This window comes from Diachasma alloeum, unplaced genomic scaffold (genome assembly GCF_001412515.2).
Source record: "Diachasma alloeum isolate Michigan unplaced genomic scaffold, Dall2.0 Dall_scaffold_00179, whole genome shotgun sequence".
NCBI lineage: Eukaryota > Metazoa > Arthropoda > Insecta > Hymenoptera > Braconidae > Diachasma > Diachasma alloeum.
In genome coordinates, this window is record NW_021680345.1 from 4,176,175 (window position 1) to 4,199,881 (window position 23,707).

The following is a 23,707-nucleotide window of genomic DNA, read 5'->3' on the forward strand; positions in this document are numbered from 1 at the left end:
GAGATAATCATCAAAAATCAAATGAAACGAGAACCCAAACACTTGTTAGATCTTCTCAAAGTAATGCAGTAATGGGTGAATGAAAGCTGAATAATCTTGAACCCCTCTTTTTTTTTCAGTCATCAGATTAGGTATAATTTCTTCGACTGTGAACAAATGTCTTTGAAAAGATGAATGATCTTCATCCCCGCTTTTTTATTCAGACAAAACAATTTCAAGTATAATTCAATGAACAGAAATGTTGAAAAACATTTTTTCATTTCCAACAAAAAAATCTCACGTCATTTCCCTCTAGACCCTCCCCTCATTATCAAAATAATCATCAATAATTTAATAGAATTCAACCCTAAGGCTTAATCCCCTCTGTTTTTATATCACAATTTCAAGTATATTCCAATAAACGAAAATGTCAAAAAACATTGTTTATCCCCAACAAACAAAATCTCACGTCGTTTTCCTGTCACCTCATTCTTAAAATAATCATCGAAAATTGAATAGAAAGAAAACCCAAACATTTAGTTAATAATTCAATAAACAAAAATATAAAAAAAAAATTCTGTGGTGAATTAGTAAACGAGGATAATTCCTTTTTTTCGTAAATGCATTTTATTCTTAAATCGGTTGCCAACAATTTGTGGAAGCAGTTTAGCAAAAATTTTTTTTTGAAAAAAATGCACTTATTGTCCTAGTTTACCAATTCATAAAAAAATCTCTCGTCATTTTCCTCTAGATCTCATTATCAAAATAATCATCAAAAATTGAATAATATGAAACCACAAACATTTAATCAATAATTCAATAAACAAAACTCAATAAACAAAAATATTAAAAAACATTTCTGTTGTGAATAGGTAAACGAGCATAAGTGTATTCTTTCGAAAATACGTTTTTTTGTTAAATCGCTTGCCAACAATCTGTGGAAGCAGTTTAGCAAAATTTTGTTTTCCAAAAAAGAACACACTTATCTTAGTTTACCAATTTATAAAAAAATCTCGTCATTTTCCTCTCGATCTCCTCATTACCAAAATAATCATCAAAAACCGAATAAAATGAAACCCCAAACATTTAATCAATAATTCAATAAACAAAAATATCAAAAAACATTTCTGTGATGAATTCGTAAACGGGAATAAGTGCATTCTTTCGAAAATACGTTTTTTTGTTAAATCGCTCGCCAACAATTTGTGGCAGCAGTTTAGCAAACCTTTTTTTCCTCGAAAAAATGCCCTCATCTTAGTTTCACCAATTTATAAAAAAGTTAAAAACCTCTCGTAATTTCCCTCCCATTATCAAGATAATAAAAAAAATCACTTAAATTCAAAACGCAAACACTCGACGTGTTCTACCATCTCGCTGTAATTCAGTATCGATGATGGAATGATGAACGACGGGGAGATATTTTATACGTCTTGAAGTCTACGTGCATGACCGTCCGGTAACGCTCCGCTGCGTCCTACTCCCCCAGGGTACCGCGGGGTCCCCAGGCCGAGATAGACGTCACGCCCTTCCGTTTTTTATTCTCGAACAAAAAGAACGAATGCATTCACCTTATCCCCGCCGACTTCTCCATCGCAATGCAGTGGAAAAAAAAATTTTTTCTTCAACAGGAAGAAATTTTCCATTCTCATCCCACAATATTAACAACTCCCGGCACTTGTGGTCGCGTGTACCTCAACGATGTGTGAATAAAAATCAACTTGTCCGCATTGCGCTGTTTAGGGACCAAATCGATGATTTCGAAGGAGGCACCTCGATACGCCAGAGTGACTGCAAATGCTCCACCATGGGTGGATAAAATAATCGTTTCGAATTAAAATTGGAGATGTGCTCCAATGGAGATGGTAGGTAATTGGCCAGTTGGTTTGGATGCAGTTTTTTTGTTGTTCTCAGAGACACTGATGAATGAAAATTATTCCCACAATAAATGAGACTGCTCTTCCGTTATGGAAAAATAAACTGATCTCGTGGGTATTTTTAAAGGCGGTAGAAAGTGGAATTGTGCTACTTATGCAGTCGATCACTCCATATTCGTATTTTAGCCGGGTTGACATCATGAATGTCGAGTTTTATCGGCGAAAATGGGGTAATCATTCAATTTTTATGGCCTCGATTAAGTAATTATGAAAAAATTTTTCTTTATGCAATTCACAGGCACCCAGACCGGGGATCGGCACCGATCAGAACTTTTTGGAAGATTACAAAAATTATTAATGAATAATGAGTGTGACATTAGGAACTATAATTGAGAGATATGATTAACAAAATAATTATTTTGTTAAGGCATTTCAATTATGGAATTGAAAACTGATTAAGTGATGGTAAATTGGTTTGAAGTGATTGATGAATGTGGAAATAGTGAACGTTATTCCTGACATTCGTTAGTGATTTTTAATGTGAGAAAATAATTATAATTGGATATTATAAATTGGGGTATTGGTAATCCGGAGAAATAGTTCATTTCAGACAGATAAATATATTTTTTTAAACAAATATTTTCTTAATCCCAGTGAGGATTTTATCAGTTAAGGATTGAATAATTTATAGGATGGCGAAGAGAACGAATTTAAAAAAAGGTTTTATTTGGAATTAATGAATTATTTATTCTATGTAATCAAAATATTTTTCATTGAAACGAATAGAAAATTTCAAGTGAAGAATTTTATTGAATTCGTTAAATGCGTCATTTCTCTGGGTGTAATTGACGAATTTGTGAAATTGTAGAGGAAACAAAGACAATTCCGCCGGTCTTCTGAAAATTCATGGAAGCAACAGCGAATTTCCCGGAGATTCTAAAAATTCTACAGCTCCCTTTTTACCGAAATTAATCATCTGCACGGAGAAAAAATGTTCGCCGATTACGGAATCGACTCAGGAAATTTAAGTGACGGTATCGTAATTTTTCACAGGAAATTCAGATAAAAATTACGGAACGCTCTGCAAAAATTCCATGACAGTTCCGTAAAATTTCCTACAACCACATCTCGCTCCGGAATTACGGACAAGATACGTAATTTTTATTGAATATTTCTCTCCGTGTGTGTCACGAAAATCACAGGGGCGAAACGGGCCCTTTTTCAATTACGTACGGAATTTTCCAGCATTTCCATGGCGCCAATCCCAACCTTGAATCTCATCGAATTTTAGAACAATTGATCTACCCCATTTTAGTTAAAGGATAATTGTTCTCCTGTAAAAACCATTAAAAAGACAGGAAAAAATCGTCTTGCATGAAGAAAAGAGGACCAACGGGTCGTTCCACCAGGAGTTCTCGAGATACTAGAAAAGAGAGTTGTATCAATTGAAAAGTTTCTCATCTGTATCAGGGGAACCGCTGGGGCGAAACGAGCCTTTTTTTATTCGAGATAAAATTTCTCGATCTTTTCAAGGCCAACATGAAAAAGTTTCTATTTCGATTGGAGAATAATTTTTTTCCTGCGCTAGCTTTATAGAATTATAATACGTTGTCAAACAAGTCTTGTTTGGGTCAACAAAATCGCTAGTTGAAAATTGTCAAAAAAGAATTTGTCTGGTTCGAATTTGAAAGTTTCAAACATGAATAATTGTTCTGCCTTCGACAGCAACGAAATATTTGGCTTAAGAGGCGGATAATTCACCCCAGACAGTGCCTTTTCAGGATGAAAATATCTCATACAGAGGAAAATTTATCAACTGATATTTTATCTCTGTTACAAGATTGCTATCATATCATTATTATTGTTTCATTTTAGGGTTCATTTCTTGTCTGTGATTGTTAGACAGCCGAAATGAAGAACTACTATCCCTTGTTTCGCATAAAACAAAGATTTTTCGGGAGCAAAATACGTATGGGAGTATCGAATAATGAAGGAGTAGTGCTAGACATGACATTTCTTGCGTGTACAGAGAATGCAATTGTTTTTGAACTGCTAACCCTAGTTGGTCACCATATAAGAATTTGCGACTTGGTCACCTCCGCAGGGAATCGCCGCCGTGTTATTTAGGCCTGAGCGTTGCCGAATTCACTCTATACTGCCTGGGCGCGTTTAGCGAGACTTCGGCAACGTCGCACAACGGGCAATTTCATTTAACATGAGAAAAAATTGCCCGTCTGTTAGAAATAATTTTTTTCCTTCTGGAATTGTGGATATAAATAATTTTAAAAAATATTATAATTTTCTAGACACTTGAATTGACGCATTCCAATTTTTTAGGATTTTTCCGCTCAGCCAGTCAATGGTAAGAAAAAAAAATCGACCTTCTGCGGCGTTTCCTCCTATGGTGACCAACTAGGGCTAAATCTATTCTTGCGACAAAAATTTTTCATTCCGGCGCACACCCGCATGTTTGGCACAAAAAATCCTTTTTCGATAATTTTCGAAAAACTATTTTCTTGGCACAAGTACGACTTGTTTGAGAACTTTGTCGTTTCTCTTTCAGTGTCCGTATTCCTCGAGATCAGCTCTGGTCAAATTCTTTCCGGAATAAATCAGAGAGATGTTATCACCGCTGGGTCAAGTTAATGCATAGTAAGGTGATTTAAAATTCCCCAGTGGATACCCTCGAAGATGGTCTGAATAACAGATGACGCGTCCAGCAACCTAGCGAGTTAGCAACACAAAACTACTCTCTCTGGTCATTTCGTATACCTGAGTTCTACCGAGCAGAACTCCACCCCCGTTTCACGCCACACGTTTCATTATCATTTATTTTATTTCGGAGAATTTGCAAAGTCCACCGGATAATTGTGGTCATAACGATGTACCCAGTGTACGTAATTAAGTAATCCGGAGTGATCCATAATCCTGAATATGTTTGTGAGTGCACGGTTGAGGGGCTTGAGTGCTGGGTGGAAGGTACAAACGCGTTCCACAACCGGTTCCCCGTCAAATCCACGGCCTTTCGAGGAGATTCCCGGGCCCAAATCACTACCACTCATTGGAACACTGCACAGATATCTTCCGCTCATCGGTAAATAAACAGAGAAATTAAAGTACTTTGAACCTATTCAGAAATTGTCTTCAATAAATATCAATGTTCGAATTAATTGATTCGTTTATTTATTTTAATAAACCGGAGACAGTGAAAGATTATCGATTTGATAAGTTATTTTTATAGCATATTTTCTCTGTTTCAACAGTTTTTGTATTTTAATAGTTGAAAAAAATGATACAAAATTAAAAAATTGCAATTAAGTAAATTACTCTGGAAATTCAAGATTACCTCTTGAATTCATTCATTTATTTAAATAAACTGGAAACAGTGAAACTTTATCGAATTGACGAGTTTTTTCTATTGAATATTTTCTCTGTTTCTTTAGTTTTTTCATTCTATTAGTTGAAAAAAATAATAAAAAAGTAATTAAAAAATTGAAATTAGATCGCTAGGATTTTCTGCTATATTTGTATGTAAATGAAGATGTAATGTCATTGGCTAGACATTGAAATTCCATTGGAAATTAAAAGAAAAAGATAAAGAATAACATTTCCCCTCATTTTTGTGTTGGAAAGAATATTCTTCATATTTATGAGAAAATTAGTTCTCTTTAGAGCATCGATAAACTGCAGTATGATTTCTCCTACATCGTTAAAAAATTACTCTTGAAATTCTAAGCGAAAGCCCTTGAAATTTTTAACAATGACTAATTTACACGAATTTTTCATTCATATTTTTACCGACAAAACCGTTGATTTTTGGAATATTCGATGAAATTCTAATTCTCGGGTAATTGCAATCATTATTATAAATTCGCAATCTATTGCAATTAATACGAAAATCTTTTGCTTTTTAAAAAATAATAAAAAAAATTCCACAAACGATCTGATTATGAATTGCCTTTAAAATTTAAATTCAAATTTCTAACCGTGCGATTTTCATATGATTCAGGGGATTATAGTTTCAAGAAATTACACAAAACCGGAGCGAAAAAGCTCTCGGAATATGGCCCACTGGTGCGAGAAGAAATCGTCCCAGGTGTGCACATGGTTTTGGTATTTAAACCCGATGATATTGCGGAGGTGTTCAAGAGCGAGGTGGGGAGATATCCGGAGCGCCGGAGTCATCTGGCACTGATGAAGTACAGGAGTGATAGGAAGGATCTTTATAACTCTGGGGGATTACTACCAACGTACGAAGCAATTGCAATTAATTAAACTCACGAAATCGACACCAAAAAATTCGAAATTTTTAAAAATTCACGATCGAGAATACCAAGACGAAAGAAAATTTTTTACAGAAAGCTCTAACGACTTCTATAGATAATTCTATCAGTCTTTGGCGGATTCTATCGCAGCTTTACTGCGCGTTTTTACAGACAATTTCTAATAAAAACTATTTTATTATGAAAATCAGTAGAATTTTATCGTTCTTTATAATTTTTTCTATTGAGACATTTTCTGCAGGACTTCCTCGACATGGATTTTAGAAATTTTTTCCGCTCTATCTCTTTTCTTTCATTGTAAAAAATCTGGGCGATAAAAACTTGGAAAATTTTAGTGGAGGAATTTCTATAGAAAATATATCAATAGAATAAATTGTGTATAAAAATCTAATCCTGTTGATTTTTTTATAGAATTTTTCAGCGAACGTTTCTATTAAAAGAGAAACGCCCAGATGAGCTGCAGAATTTTTCAATAGAATGGCCCAAAAACTAATAGAAAATGCAACGAAAATAGAACTTTTTGAGAAATTCGTTTTTATTCAATTTTTTTTCGTACGCGCATTCATGCAATCTCAGAAAAAAAAATTAATTTTAATTTTAAAAATTAAATTTAATACAAAATATTAGCCCCATATTTTGTCATTTTTATCGCTAATAAAAAATTAGGATTAAAAATGTCTCTATTATTAATGATTTTTCAAAAGAGAGGACTCGTCTCATTTTTTCCTGCAATTTTATTGATTTCATAATTTCATTCAATAGAAGAAATTCATTTAGCGAGTGAATTACCTACTGTTATCCTTTTTTTTCATTCCGATGTTAAACAATTTATCTATTCATTAGAAAAGGCGAACAATGGTGGAAACTACGAAAAGAATTCCAGAAAGACCTGAGTAAACCCCAAAACATAGTGAATTACATAGAAGAAATCGATAAAGTGATGAGAAAATTCATAAGCGTGTGTGGACCAGGATTCCACAGGGATCTGATGTCTCTCCTCTCTCGCTTATACCTCGAACGTAAATAGAACTTTCACCAGTCATACTACAATCAAGATCCAATGGGAATCCCTGTTATTTTAATACAAAAGAAACTAACTGTTATTTTAGTGACTTGCTTAGTCGTCTTCGACGAGCCCTTGGATGTGTTCTCTGAGGCACAAATGACGAGTGATTCGACAAGTTCGAAATTGATCAAGGCAGCCTTTGACGCCAACGATTTAATTCTAACGCTGGATCATTCTCGTCTCTGGAAATATTTTGAAACACCCAAGTACAAAAAATTCTGTGGGAATCTGGAGATCATGCAGGAGTAAGAATTTTCATGAATGTTTTAGGGATGGGTGCATCGAGATTAGTTTTTGCTTAATATATTTATATTTTTTTGCATTTATATACTAAGCACGGAGAGAAATTTTCTAGAAAAATTCTAGTACGCGTACTGGAAAATATCACAATCCAGTGTTGTTAAGGTAAAATTTCTTGGTATCTCTGTAGAAAAACATTCGTCAGGAGTTTTAGAGATGAATGAAAAATCTATGGTTGAAACTGATAGAATTTCTATTGAATTTTTATACGTGTCATCAAAAACTCATTTTGAAGTCAAGTCATCTTGTTTCACCCTTTCCCTATTGATTCGCTCATGCCTCTCAAATTGAACATTTAGAATATGGGTTTCCACTGAATGGCTGATATTTCAGGGTGGCTATTGACATGGTAACCCGAAAGGCGAAGAGAATGAAGGAGAGCATTGGAAATAAAAAATCATCGATTTTGGAGAACTACCTCAGCAACAGAAACGTTGATCTGAAGGACGTCGTGGGGGTAGCTTGTGACATGCTCTTAGCAGGGATAGACACGGTAATAACTAATAAAATTTCAGAAAACAACAGCAATTGCCAGAACAATTTTACAATCACTCGTAATAACGAAAAAATTGCAGTAGAGGAACATTCAATGCATGAAAAACGAATGGAAAAAAAATAATGAGTAGCAAAGTGAGTGAAAAATCTGTCGACTAAATATTTTCATATTTCTGAGAGATCGATCGAATAATCCTGAAGTGAAATTGATTCATCTCGTCTCACCCTTTCACATTTAATCATGAGAGAAACGAAATATTGGAGAATTAAAATTTTAGACAGCATACAGCACCGCCTATGCCCTGTACCACGTTTCAAGGAATAATAAAGTGCAGGAGAAACTCCGGGAGGAAGTAAGGAAACTTCTTCCGGAGTCTGACAGTCCTATAACGGCGGCAACACTGAGAGACGCGACTTACGTGAAGGCTGTAATTAAGGAGACTTTCAGGTTGAATCCAATTTCTATTGGTGTCGGACGAATTCTCCTGTCTGACGTTGTTCTCAGTGGATATCGGGTGCCCAAGGGGGTGAGTTTAATGACAGGAGAATTAAGGGGCCATTCAAATATTATGTCGTACGTTTTTTGGACATTCTAGAGTCCCTCTCCGCCCCGCAGTTACAAGCCGTCATAAGAAGCAAGAACTGTACGCTTCCTTTCGTGTTATGACGAATTTTTTACATTTCTTTTTTATATAATATATTATACTATGATATTACTAATATTATTTTTATTATTATATAATATTACTTTATATTAATTATTTTATAATAATAATAATATATATATTATTATTATTATTATATAATGTTATAATATAATAATATATTTTTGCTCGTAAATTAGCAATTTGCTTCTGAATGGAATCTCTATGACGATGAATTTGAAATTGAATTCGATGATGCATTGAATTCAACAATGCCCCAACGTAAAAATTTCTGACCTTTCTCTGAATATTGGTTTCAAAATGAATTTTTTCAACAACAGATGATGCGATGCTCCTTGAACATTTCGTAACTTATTAAATTAAATGAAAAATTTTGTCCTTATTAAATTGCTGCCAACATAGCATTTTTTATGATGAATATACGTCTTTAAATATAAAAATGTAATTTTTATTTTTTCTTCAGACCAATGTTGTTACTCAGAATCAAGTAGCCTGCCGATTACCCGAGTATTTCCCCGATCCTGACTCATTCAAACCCGAGAGATGGTTCAGAGAAAATCCAGAGTCAAAAAATGTACATCCGTATCTAGTGCTGCCATTTGGCCATGGCCCAAGAGCCTGCATTGCGAGGAGATTGGCTGAACAAAATCTACAGATGTTTCTACTTAGAGTAAATATTCTATGAATTTCAATGCAAATAAAATTGCAATGCGCAAGATGCAAGAATCGAACGTTGTTTTTAATTATTTATTGGAATTTTCAACAGATCTGCAGAGCGTACAGCTTGGAATGGAGAGGTGGAGTTCTAGATTGTCTGTCAGTGCCTCTGAATACACCAGACGGGCCAATTGCTGTGGAATTGACACCTATCGATGATTGAAAGGAGGGATTTAATTAATAAAATAATTCTAACTGCTCTAGTTAAATGGAATTACTTTTGAAATTTCAAGTTTTTGAAATTTAAGTCCGCAACCCCTTCCCTTGTTAAGTAAAATTTTCAGCCCTCCCCTATTATGCATTCCCCCTCCACCTCCTCCCGAAGTCCGAATTTTCGAAATTTTTTTTTATTTGACAATTTTATTTTTTTATTTAATTAACACATGCGAACGGAGGGATGGGGGTGGCTAAGATAGACTCCGCAATCCCCTCCCCTTGTTGAGTAAAATTTTCAGCCCTCCCCTATTATGCATTCCCCCTCCACCACCTCCTAGTGAAAAAGAAGTGGCCAAATTTTTTATATTGCCCCTAGTGGGGCAAAAGAAGTGGCCTTTCCCCACCATTGAGTTCGTTAAGAGGCCTAGGGATTGAAAAAAAACTATCGAAATGCGGGGAAAACTCTGCTCCCTAAATTCTCCGCCAAAAAAGGATAAAAAAATAAACTACATACCTCAAAAAATTTGTAATTTTTTAATTACGAGGATGAAAAGGAATGGGTTCGATCCGGATTCTCTAAATGGGTTAAAACTATTTTTTAATATATGAGGTAATTAACAGTTCTGAGAGGGGATCGCCATCTTGCCTAGGAGTGCAGGTGAGTCGAAATCAACATTTATATTAAAAAATAATTTCACCCCATTCAGAAAATTCGGATTACCCCCATTTCTAAGAGGATGGCCTCTTAATTAAAAAATAACAAATTTTTTGAGCTATGTCTTATATTTTTCCATGCCTTTTTGGCGGAGAAGTTAAGGAGCGAAGTTTTCCCCGCATTTCGGTAGTTTGTTTTTGATGACCAGAGTTTGTGGAGCAGAGATGTCAGACAAGATATGAATGTTTTTTTGGCTCAAATGAAAGAGCGGGTCGAGAAATAGCGTGCAGAAGTCTTTAAAGATGACAAATGTCTCTAAAGATGATGTCTGTTTTCAATTGAAAAGCGCAATTGTGACACAAAACTACTTCAATGAGGAAAAAAATAAAAATTTGGAATATCTATACATGAGGGGCTAATTGATCGGATCTCTCTTAACGTGTAGTGGTAAGTGCGTGTGCCTCCCTGCGCGACGAGAACCCACAGTCCCACTACAGGAGAAGTGAAACAGACAGAAAACTCTCCACTCTCTCTCCCCGTTTTTCTTCTCAAGCCACGCCCTCCACAGAAGAGTGGGGGAGTTCTAAGACGTTTCAGTATACAGAATTGTTAGCCCCGAAGCCAAAATCATGGAAAGACTCCGCTGTATATTAAAAATTGCATTCAGTACTAGCATCAAAAATTCCATTCAATTCTATACGATTGAGTTAACTATCTGGAGTTGAATTTTGTTCTAGAAAGTCCTGGGAATCAGCAAACTCTTCAGTAGTTGGGAGAATAACACGGTTTAAAATGGGCTTCATGTCAATGCCAACTCAATTTTGTAAAATTGTCAAGATACGAAATTCTCATAAAAGATAGGAATTTTTATGGATTTGTTTCCAAATTGGATTCAAGATCACCAATTATTTTAATCACCCTCATTCTGATTATTCTGTTAAATTCATTCGCGAAGAACCGAAGAATTCCGCATTGTCTGGACGTGGGGATCGATAGAGCGACGAGTGGATGACCCCGAGGAAGCGGTCATGCAAGTGCATGATCGAGCCTGCACTCACGTAGATTAGAAAGAAAATTTAACAAAAGAGGGAATAAAATGGAGAAATGAGAGATGAGAATCATCGGTTATTTTCCTTCGGCCTAATAGTAAAAAAAATAAATTATGTCGTTGGAAATCTATTGGGATTTAACAGACTTTTTTTTCATTTCCTATTTGTATTGGGATTTTCTTAAAATTATCTGTTTGTTAATATTTAACAAATGCGGATGGAATTGAATTTATAACAGAATGAGAATTAATTTTATTCGATTTTTCAGTGGTAAAATCCATAAAAAAATTCATTTTCTACATTCGTTCCAAGTATTTTCCGCATTTTAACTGCATCATCTTGCGAGGAAAAAATAACTAATTATATGAAATTCAATGCTGAAAGATGATGGAATAATAAAGAAATCATGGAATTTCTCAAAATTTTCCAATAAAATCGGCCAAAAACTGATAGAAATTTAATAGAATTTCAACATAATTTTCTAGCGAATTCGCTGGTTTTTTTAAAAGAAATTTTCCTGTATGTTCAGCGACTCAACAATTATCCCCAGGCGAAAGGATGATAAACCCCTCGAACAACGAACCCTTCGCCTCCGCCATCCCATAAAAACCTCCCTATCCCCTCAATCAATAAGCCCCAGCCTATTAATTCCTCATACCCCACGACTGTCGCCAAAATTCGATATTTCGAGTCACGTTGGAGCGAAAAATATTGGACATCGGTGTAATAAAACCGAAAAAAAATACAGGAGGGGAGAGATTTCTCGGAAACGTGGGCGACGTGCATGGTAATACGGTTGTTTGTTGTTGCCCACGCGCGCTCAGATGCCCTCGTGACGAAAATTCAGTCGAGAGTTTTTTAAAGGAGGCGAAGCGTTTTATATCGCATTCGCTTTTGGCCACATTTTGGACTGTCACTCGTGCTGGCTTTAAATGGATCCTTCCTTATTGACCTCAGCCCACGGCTTTAAACTCGTTCCATATAAGTTTTGCTCCATTTATGTCTACTCTTGAGTTAATAAGAATCAAGAATCGATGGAGAAGTTGAGGATTTAATTAGGTATTTTATTTTTATTTTATGTAATTAATGTAATTGGGAGAGTTCTGGGTGTCTTGCACTCTTAATTAGGGAATTCCCTCGGGAATTTGTGACTTTTGAGGATTAAAAATGTATTGAGACATATTATTTAATAAAGTTTAGAGAGTTAAAAACGTCTTTTGATTTTTCGTCTTCAAATGTCTAATTTCGGGATGGCTACGTGAATCGATGAAAAAAATGAGGATTTAATTAGCTATTTCATTTTCATTTGATGTAATCAGTGGAGTTTTGGGTGTCTTGCACTCTTAATTATGGAATTCTCTCGGGAATTTGTGACTTTTGAGTCTCGAAAATGTCTGTATATTGAGATATATTATTTAATAAAGCTTCGATGTTTTTCAGAAACGTCTTTTGGTGTTTTCTCTTGGAATCCCCAATTTTGGGATGACTACGTAATGATAAGATTCCATAAGCTACTATCATCACCTTTATTTACTTTGAAAACAGAGCTATTATCGCCTTTAATCACTTTAAAAAGAGAATCGAATCAGTGATCATTAAAAAATGATTAGAGATTACGGATTATGTGTGTCAATCAGGTATTTGATTTTCATTCGTTGCGACTGGGGGAGATTCGGAAGTATCCGGCACACTTCATTATGAAATTGTCTCGAGAATCAACGATTTATGAATTAATCAATGATTTATGCGTTTTATTGAATCAGCCATATTTGAGGAATTTGTCATGAGCTATAAAAAAGACTTTTGATATTTCGTTTCAAAATCTCTGACTGTTCCAAAATCTTCAATCACCTTTAATCACTTTAAAAACAGAACTATTATTGTCTTTAATCACTTTAAGAAGAGAATCGAATCAACCGTCATAAAAAAATGATTAACGATTATTGATTATGTATTTCAATCAAGTATTTGATTTTTGTCAGATGCGGTTGGTGGAGTTTCGGGAGTACCTCGCCCTCTTGATCACGAAATTATCTCGAGAATTAACGATTTATGAGTAAAAACTTCATGAGACGTTTGCGAAATTTTTCATGAGCCATAAAAACTCTCTTTTGATGTTTAGCCCTGAAATTACGAGATAATTGCGTAATGAAAATAGATGAAATAATCGACTATCATCATCACTTTTAATCACTCTACATACAGCAATGAGTCAATGATTGATAATCATTGATTATGAATTTTGATCCGGTATTTAATTTTCATTCGATGTAATTTGTGTTGTTTGGGTGTGCCTGGCATGAATACACAATGTGGAATAATCACCTCTCTGTATCAATTACGAAATTTCTCCATAAAATTTTTATTTAAATTCCGATCCAAATAAATTTCTTGGAACAAATGATTTATTTTCTCACTATTCATGATCAATTTCATAAATTTTTTGCAACTCCATTTTTCGCATAAGAATGGTGTTACCCCCGCCCACATATCCCCCACATCCACTCCACAGAGTTTTGCTCTACTTGTCCTCGCTCTCCACAAAACAAAAAACAATTCACCGATAATTTAATTAGCGAATTAATTTTCATTAACCGGCTACGCAATACATAATTAGGCTCTTCAGGCATGTCTCGTGTGGCCGATTAAACTGAATAAAAAGCTGAGAAACGAGAAAATAAATAAGAATGAAATAATCGGAACCTCCGTGTGTAGATGACGCCAAATACGGCCCGTGCGTTTTCTCGCCTCGTTCCCCCGCGGACTCGGTTACCCCTTCAATTTAAACCGGTGAATCCAGTCGCAGTTCACCCGGTGCAAGGGCCAATGCGTTTTTGTATTGGAATTCAAAGAGACATTTTGTGCCCAAGAATTTCTGTAGAAAAACTCACCAGAGAACAATTCATGTAGAAAAATTAAAGTATTGATTTTTTTATATCGGATATCTATTTTTTAAAAATCAGCATCAAAACTGCATAATTTTTTGTAGAAATCTACGGAAAAAAATAAATGCCGTGCTTAGAGAATTGCAATAAAAATTCGATAAAATTTCTTAGAAAAATAGTTCAGTAGCGAAGTGGTAAAAGGAGATAAGTCAATTTTGACTATTGACCAGTTTTCAATCAATATCTCGGAATCTAAGGAACATAGAAAAATTTTTGTTATTATCTTTTTTGTGGAGCCGATTGAGTGCTACAACAAATGTAATTACAAAAATTTCGCTATCTCCCTTGGATCCGGAAATATTCCTCAAAAACTCAACTGGGAGATAAGTCGACTTATCTCCGTTTACCACTTCACTGCTGAATTTTTTTCATACGCGCTAATAGGATTTTTCAACGGAAACTCACGACATTTAACGACAAAAAGTGTTGCTTTTTTTCAAATCATTTTAATCGGGATGAAAACAAGTAATCACGCCACCCACCATGTCGCCCAGAATGGGCGGGTTCACAACAATACCCCACAATCCCCCCAATACCGAAGATAAATATCAATTCCCTCCGAGAAATTCTCTTTACCAAGGTCCAAACTAAATGAAAATGGTAATAAAATCCTTAAATGGCGATAAACTCACGAAGACCGATTGTGACAGTAAACAAAACTCGACAAGAGCCGAAAAATAAAGAATTCAAGACCTCGAAACCAGCTCCGCAAATAAATCGCAATTTCTCCACTTACGTCAATGCCCAATTCCCATTACGGTTTTCACAAGTGGAACTGCAAAGCGTGAGAAGTGCGAGTAAAAAGTCATCGATCATGACGATTGGGGTTTTGTATGTTTTTTTTATCGCTGGACATGAGAAATTCTATTGCATTTGCTCATTCTTAAAAAATAGAAATATTTCATAAATTCTGATATTTTTTGTACAGTTTATTTTATCGAAATGTTTCCGTAGGAATTTCTCGGCATAAATTCAAGTTCACTCAATTGAACCAAAAGAACTTGCAAAATTTGTCCATTAATTTCTGAAAAAACGACTTCAACAAAATCATTGTATAAAATATTTTTGTTGAACATTTCTCTAAAAAAAACAGAGAAAATCCAGGGAATGCTAGAAGTCCAATCGAATTCTCTAGGTTTATCTATTAAATTTTTCTTTACGTGTAATAAAAAAAATTAGTGTTTAACACATTTTTAATAAGAAAAATGCTTTGCGTTTGCATTATAATCCCTTCATTTTCCCGTCTTATCAAATCCTTAAAATCCTGTCTGATATTTAAACCGTGAATATATAATAAATTCCGTCAAGCGGTTCATCTTGATGCAGTCAATTTCATAACGAAGCAGACCAGACGATTGAACGCGAGAAAGAAAGAGAGAGGAACAACACTATAAAAGAGATGAGTCACAACAATACGGTAGACTGCAATACTGTCGCCGTCGACGCCCTCGTCCTCGGCGCATTATTTTTCTTCCTTTTAACATAGTCATGAGAGAGACTCGTCTACCAACTCGACTCCGAGTGCTCACTTTCGCGAGGAGGACGAGTCCTTCTACGGCATCTTGAATTCAACCACTGTAGGCTCTCTTCAGGGATCCATGGGTGCACGCACCAACGAGAAAGCGGGACTCAGTGTCAAAATTACGGCCTCTTTATGCGTCTGAGGATTTCACTGCTTTTCAACTGTTTCAGAAATTTTCTGGTTGTTTTTAAAGTAGCTCTACCCTTCGGCCGGGCTACTCTGTACTTTTGGATATTTTCAGTTTTTAAATTTTTCAACTAAAAACTGTCAGTATTACCTAAATTAAATTTCGCAAAATATTGATATTTTTTCAAATATTTCCCTCTTATAAACAAATAATAAAACTTGTTTGCAAAACGGTGGATTATTTTTTATGAGGTGTCAACAAAATTCTTGATTTTTTCACATCTAATGAAATAAAATTTAGATTTTAATCTTTGATTACAATGGAAATGTTGATTTTCGCATAAGACACTGGGTTAAATCCTAATTTTTTAAAATTTCTTCTTTGAAAAACCAAAACGATAATTAAATTGAAAAAAAATTAGAATTCCAAATCTCATCGAGTTTTCCGCAATTTTTTTGCAGTTTTCAATAATCTTTGAATTTAGCGTAAAGGTAGAGCTACTTTAAGGTGTTTCGTGTGTAGATCACCGGGGGATGAAACGGAGGGGAGTCTTATTATTCTCGAGCCCTGATTCAATCGCTGAGCACGAAATTTTCCAATTTTCAAGTAACTATTTAAGTGTGCATTTGCACATTTTTTGAATATTGATTTTATTTATCAGATTGATTGATTTTTCCTCATCACCTACGGGTGTCACATAATTTTTATTGGATGTTATTCTAATTATTGAAATGATATTAAAATGCGTCTCGAGTTGGTAAACCTGCCGAGTGTTTTCTCTTTCTCAGTTCCATGGTCCAACCCATACCTTTCCCATGATGCTCACTGACATTTGAATCACGCGCCTGCGCGTGAGGCCGTAATTGCCCCGAAACTCATAATTTTCCGAATCATTTGTTCAAATAACTTTCTTATGAAATCTGAAAAAAATCTGAAACTTATACGTGTTCTCAAGAAAGATTTGATTTATCACCCACTAGTTTTTACTCAATAGTTCATTATTTTTTTGGATGTCACGGAAATTTCAGGAGTTACAAAAACATCAAAATTTCGTTATTTTTTTCCTTAAAACTGAGATCTGAAGAAAATGTGCAAGAATTCTCAATTATGCAGCATAGCATAATTCGAAATCGAATTTCCCATAAATGTTCCAATTTTTTCTCATTATTTTGACAGTTCACCCGAAACACCTTAACAGTGAATTCTTCAGCGTTAATATTCCTCCGGTTTATTCCCATTTTCATTTCATGAAACAAATCATGAAATAAAAAATTGTATTTTTAACTCTTTAAAAGCGGAATTCTCTGAATATGAAATTACAATGATCAAATGACATTTGACACAGTAACGATTCCATTAGTCAACCGTCTAGACAAGTATCGCAGTTCATTACATAATACAAAATCATCACATTAGAGTGCAGTTCCCCCAAGACACGCTCGGTTTAATCCCATCTCCAAGTCTCCATTGTCCTTCCATTCCCTCCACGTACCGACAGTGGGCGACAACACGAGCAATCTCGTGAACCGTATTTAGAATCCCACAAAATGACATCACATCCCCATAAGCCTTCGTATCTGACCATCAAATGGGAGTATTTGCCAGGAATAAACCGACATGAGAAAGCATTCCTTGTTTGAATAGAAATAAAAAGCGATGACGGTATGATCGATCTTTGATCAACAATTCCAAGCGGTATCGGAAAATCCAGCGGTAATTGATGATTCATTCATTTAATTAAATTTCAATTCAGTCATCAAGAGACTAATAATCATTAAAAATGGACCAATGAGGCATAACTCTTCGGAAAAATTGAATTGCCATTGAATTAAAGGATAAATCATTAAATGGATGAATTATTATCATTAAAATTCAGGAGCATTTGCAGTCCTCCACAAAAATTTTCCACCTCCCCTCGATCCGAAAACGTTCCGTTTCAAAACGAAATATTTATCAATTTTTTAAGAAATTTACGAATTATTCAAAAATGCTATTTAAACTGTTCGATTTACAATGATTCAATGCTGGTCAACTCCAATTGTGAATTCTATACCAAATTGTAACACTTGAATATTTCCCGAAGTTGATTTCAGTTTCACATTCACTTCAGTGCACATCGCGTTAAAAAATCGAATCAATGAATCAATTAAATAAAACTGTTGCAATTTAACTTTCCAAATATTTAGCCCAATGGATCGATTAAGGAAAGGAAAAAGGAAAAATTTTAATTTAATGATCCAATGTAATTACCATTCAAAGATCTATCAATTGTAAAATTCCCTAGGATTTGAAACTCGTATTAAACATCCAAGTGAACCTTCCTTGATTAATCCCTTAAATATCGTGTTTTTCGTTTCAAAGCAACAATAAACCAATTTAATCAAACTAGAAAATTCAATCAGAAGAGTCTACTCGGATCGTCTTACTATAAAATTAAATCATCGCGATGACAGACTAATTAGATTTCCACCAACAAATTCTTGTGAAAAGCGAGACGGAATGCGAATCAATACGAGGTACACTCTCAGGATTCCTCACTCACTCCTTGTACGTATCTTACCATCAAATGGGCGTATTTACCAGGAATGAACCGACATGAGAAAGCATTCTCAGGGGTAATTGATGATTTATTCATTTAATTGAATTTCAATTCAATTTTCCAGACACTTACATTCTTTACTCACTCGTTGTACCTATCTTACCATCAAATGGGCGTATTTACAAGGGATAAACCGACATGAGAAAGCATTCTCGTTGAATTGAAATAAAAAGCGATGACGGTATTGATCGATCTTCATCGCTCCAATTTGGTGAAACACGTAACCCATTGTGGGGCAAGCTCAAGAATGAGTCACGCGCTGGTTTCATTATATTTTGTATGGGAAAACCGACGGTTTCAGGGAATCGTGGGGTGGATGAGGGGCTGTTGAAGCCCGGTCAACGCATGGACGTCGCGCAGTAACCCTGAGCAACCCCGTGTACGTGACACGATGTTGTACCGACGCATTTATCGATCCCGACGATGAGACGACGAGCGTGAAAGGAGCTGACTTCCGGTGGTATGGCACTCGAGTACTTTTTTTTCGTATTATCTACACGAAGAAACGAGAAGGACACGTCAGCCCCAGGTGTTTGGGGTGTTTCGGGTTTTCTTGATTATGTGAGAATAATTAAATGGAATTAATTGGACACGGGGAGAATTCACGAGTGGATACGTCGGCCGTATTTACGGACGATCTGTCCTTTTTTTATTGTAAATAAACTCTAGTAGTTACACAACAGTTGGAAAACATGGAGACGAGAGCGATTTAAAATGCTATTCAGAGGGAACATTGTAAAATTTCAAATTTCACTGGAGAACTAATGAGATTGCTCATTTCTGAGGAGCAGGAGAATAAAAGTTCGCGAACTTACTTCAATTTTTTTTTCAAATTTTCCTGTTGGCCAATTGTAATAAAAGAAATAACGACACGCGACGGTGGTTTTCCTCATACAGTGACCAATTTAGGGTAAATAGCTGATTAGCTGGAATTTTCTCATTAGAAAAATCAGAAAATTTAAAGAAAATTACGAGATTCGCCTCGTAATATTTTAGTTTATCAGAAATGTCGACGTGAATAGGAGTCTTTTACCGAAAGCCTTGGAAAACCTCGAAACCTCCTGAACGGGACATGACTAGAATAGTTTAGCCCTCCTCTCCCGGACTTTACAGGCCAAAATATTCCACTCGGGAGAATTTTTGAAAAAAAATCCGAATTATTATCCAGCCGCACTGAATGACTCGCCAGCTGAATTGCTGCCAGCAGTCCGAATAAAACGAAAATCCCCCACGTGGTAGACCTTGGATGGCAAACCACTTCGACAACAGCACAAGACCCACATTGCCGTAATCCACAGTTTTCCAGCAATGTGTCTCAGAGTGCCAGGCGTGGTTAGCGAGCGGCAAGTAGAACCGCAGCTTCTCTCACCGTAACCATGTATGGATCAGACATTCGAGTCTGTGGAAAAGTCACTTGACCGTGTATGAGATAAACGTGCTCACGTGTGTTGCTATGCCACTGGAGGACTCCAGTGCATGCAAGGAGTGAATAACGGATCCCCAGTGTGCAGCTCGTATCGATTCGCATTCCGTTTCGCCTTTAACAAGAATTTGTTTGTTGAGAACTAATTAGTCTGTCATCACGATGATCTAATCCTGTTGTAAAACGATTCGAGGAGACTCAATCCTGATTGAATTTTTTGAGAATAGCCTTGAAGCTAGGGGAGATGGACAATTTTTGGGGAAAATTTTTTAACAGACGAATTAACTTTGTCAATTGCAGTGCCTAAAAAATTATATAAGTTTTTAGAACAAGATATTTCCCGAAATTCCGAAAAAGAACAAATTATTTCGAACTGATGAATTATTTTTTCTCCATCTTAAATGAAATTGCCCATCACGCGACATTGCCGTAATCTCGTTAAACGCGCCGGGGCAGTGTAGACTCAATTCGGCAACGCTGGAGCTTAAACATCACGACGGGGAATCCCACGGAGGTGGCTAGAGTCGCAGGGTTGCGTCTGGCGACCAGACTAGGGTTAAAAAGGATAGAGTGGAAGTTTTTTTTTAGGTTTTCACAGGCCTTCGTAGAGTAAAAAATAGTCCGCAGGGGGTGAAGACAACCTAAATTATTCTAGTCATGTCCCGTTCAGGAGGTTTTCCAAGGATTTGAATAAAAGACTCCTATTCACGTCGACATTCTTCATAAATAAAAATATTGAGTCGAATCTCCGTAATTTTCTGATTTTTCTAATGAAAAAATTCCCGCTAATCATTTATTTACCCTACATTGGTCACCATATACGGGAAACCCCCGTCGCGCGTCGTTATTTTTTAAAAATGGGTCAGTTAAATAAAATGTATCAAATAGTGATAAAAATTATGGATTGCATAGATTTCATGTTAGAAAACATTCAGTAGAAGTTACAAACTCTTTATAGTAAGTTCGTTTACGGGAACATCAGATAATGAAATTGGATCTCAGGGGAAATACAGGAAAAACGATGATATCTGCTTGAAAAATGGGGATAAAAATCTGAAGTTATGGAGTTATCATGGGGTAAGATATCCATTTAAAAAAAAATAATCTTGCGCTCGTTATTTGTCTATGATTTACTTCACTGGGGGAATCAGACTTATATTTTTCGAAGACGTATATATTTTTTCGGAGCAAAAGTAGAATGTAGCAATCTTAAGGCTGCTACTATTTAGTATTTTCAACGGCATTTTAATATTTTCAATCACCAAATTTGGTTATCATTTCGGAAATAATTAATTCGAGGGGGAAATGTAGGGACATAATCACTCTCGCGATGAGTAAAAAGGTGATAAAAACGTTTCTCCGCAAATTTCATAATCATCTCCACTCCCTCTTCAATAAAATATCAAGGAAATGTAACACAAAATGTCACGAGAGATGTTTGAAAATTTATAAACAGCTGGAACGTTGACAATGACTCAGAATAGTCTAAGACATTGAATTGATTTTGTTCATTAATAATAAATTGCCAGGCCTAAACAGCTCAAAATTAGTCCTAGGCAGTCCAATCGAATTAAACGTAATTAAATTGATCCGCCGACTCGTGACGCGAATACTCAAGGCAGTGGCACTCGTTTCACTTTCGCAATACTTTACATGATAAAAGGAGAGAGACGGAGGATGGTTCTATATACTGCAGAGTGACTCACGTGTTATTGACTTTTCTGAAGCGCCCCGAGAACGAATGGAAGGCTGGGTTATCCAGGGTGGATTACTCGAAAATATCTTTGGGGGCTAGGGGTTTGGTAGCCACCTGTCATGATGGCACAGGTGACCATCCAGACGAGTTTAATTTTTTTGTCTTCAGCACCGGATATTGAAGGTACTATTTCAGGTTTTTGGAAAACTGTGAAATTTACTCGAAAAAACTACCCGTAAAATAACAATTCGAAGGATTTAGCGATAATAATTCAAAAAATGAATAGAATCAAATCATTCGAAAAAATGAAATATATCGATTCAAAAGTTCATTCGGAGAATAGGAAGTAGAAGATTAATGAGGAGATAAGGAAGAGTCTGTTGATTGAAACAATCAAGAGAGAATTTTCGTTATTGATTTATCTAATCATCTGGGGAATGCGAATGAAAATAAAAAATATATGAATAGTAATTTTAATAATGAGAAAAGAACGGGCAGAATAAAAATTCTATCTATAAAAATAAAATCAACCCCAAGACATCAATGAAGACCTATCTCTCTCTATTTATTAACAGGACGAAGTATAAAATAACAATCTCTAACTTTTCAATTCCAAAAAATCAATGACGCATATAAATTTTCAATTAATAAATTAAAAATTTGTTCAAAAATAAAAAAATGAAAATGAGTGATAAAATACGGAAAATTACGAAAAAATTAAAAGAACAAGTGGAAATGTCTGTTAATGGTTTATCAATTTAAAATTATAATAACAAAAAAACCGGAGAAAAAAAATTCAACCAAGAAAGAAGAATGTAAAAATGTAAAATCAATCCCGAGATATCAATAGAAAGCAATAATTCTCTACCTATTGACAAGACGAAACATAAATATCAATCTCTAATTCGTAAATTCAAAAAAATCAATGGCATATTCAAATAGTCAATCTCGAACCCATATCTAGCTGTGTGCGCACAACAACAATTGGTATTCTAGCTTTGACTCGTCCTGTCTGTTCTGTGGGCGTCAATTTTGGCGACGCCTGGCACTGCAGCTAGAACTCGTTGCCTACAACATCAGTACTCCCTTGACTTTTATTCCACTTGAAATTAAATTATTTTTCCGCTCGATATTAAAACCACTGTACCTCATTTTCCCAAGGTCATTGTCCAATCCATACCTCAACTACATTCTCGTGAATCCCCTTCATAAATCATCGTCACGAACTTGTACCATTGTAAGTGTACAAGTTTTGACTGGGTAGAAAATTGACGCAAGAGAAAATCATTGAACGAGTAAATTAGCACGTGAGTATTTCAGTTGAGATGAAGAAAATATTTTTTTTCAACTGAATCTTGAGCGATAAATGATTTCTATGGCCACGAAAGTAAACTGGGAGAGTTAATTGAGGAATATAAAGAAAAATTAACCGAATATTTTTACTTTTAGGGTATGTTTCCTACGGAATGAAAATTCTTGTGGGAGAAAGTATATTCAACCATTTTCAATCATCAAATTTCTCAGTTCAATTGCGTGAGAAAAATTTGAAAAAAATCGTGACAATTCAGAATCATTAAAATTACATTTTGCAAAATTCGATGGCTCTTAAGGTTCTACCTAATACCCTCCTAAATTTTATTCTTTTCATTTTAGTTTTGGAAGGGTATTCTACCAAATACCCTAAAAAAAATCAAAGAATTTTTTTTCGAATACAATAAAAACGCCGTCGTATATAAAACAAAAATAGGGGAGGTTGGGGTAAAACGGACACTTTTGACTTTTTTAAAACTGTTAATAAGGGGTTGAAATGTTGATGAAATTCAATAATTTTTTTTCCAATACAAAGAACAATTCTTTTCTTTTGTGACGAGCCTGAACTGAGCTCAATTGATAAATTTGTTTCTGAATTATGAAGAATTTAAAAAAAGTCTAGTGTCCATTTTACCCCACCCTCCCCTAGTAAAAAATAATAAAAAGGAAAATGCGAGAAGACGATCTGAGCCTCGTGCCACCTCTGGGTTTCTACCCGAGCAACATAGCAACCCGTAAAAATCCTCATTTCCTCCCAGCATTCCTCTCCCCTAAAAAAATCCCTGAATTTTAAAAAAATCGTGAAAACCCCGTCGCAATTTCCCTTTGAATGCAATAAAACGCCC

The 23,707-nt window shown here is 35.3% G+C and overlaps 1 protein-coding gene across 1 annotated transcript; it reads left to right on the forward strand.

Moving 5' to 3' along the window:
* The first annotated feature begins 4,787 nt into the window (after positions 1-4,787).
* Positions 4,788-9,582, forward strand: LOC107040638 (cytochrome P450 302a1, mitochondrial). Its single transcript, XM_015260801.2, has 8 exons — positions 4,788-4,947; positions 5,863-6,103; positions 6,980-7,155; positions 7,246-7,447; positions 7,836-7,995; positions 8,276-8,524; positions 9,126-9,332; positions 9,429-9,582. Exons 1-8 carry the CDS (start codon positions 4,788-4,790, stop codon positions 9,540-9,542), a joined length of 1,509 nt encoding a protein of 502 aa, XP_015116287.1. The 3' UTR covers positions 9,543-9,582.
* Positions 9,583-23,707: the final 14,125 nt, after the last annotated feature.

Excerpts from the sequence above, each read along its gene's own strand:
- LOC107040638 (XM_015260801.2), top strand. The coding sequence starts at position 4,788 with ATGTTTGTGAGTGCACGGTTGAGGGGCTTGAGTGCTGGGTGGAAGGTA. Across the intron at positions 7,996-8,275 it reads TCTTAGCAGGGATAGACACG|ACAGCATACAGCACCGCCTA; the intron begins GTAATAACTAAT and ends TTAAAATTTTAG. Across the intron at positions 9,333-9,428 it reads TACAGATGTTTCTACTTAGA|ATCTGCAGAGCGTACAGCTT; the intron begins GTAAATATTCTA and ends AATTTTCAACAG.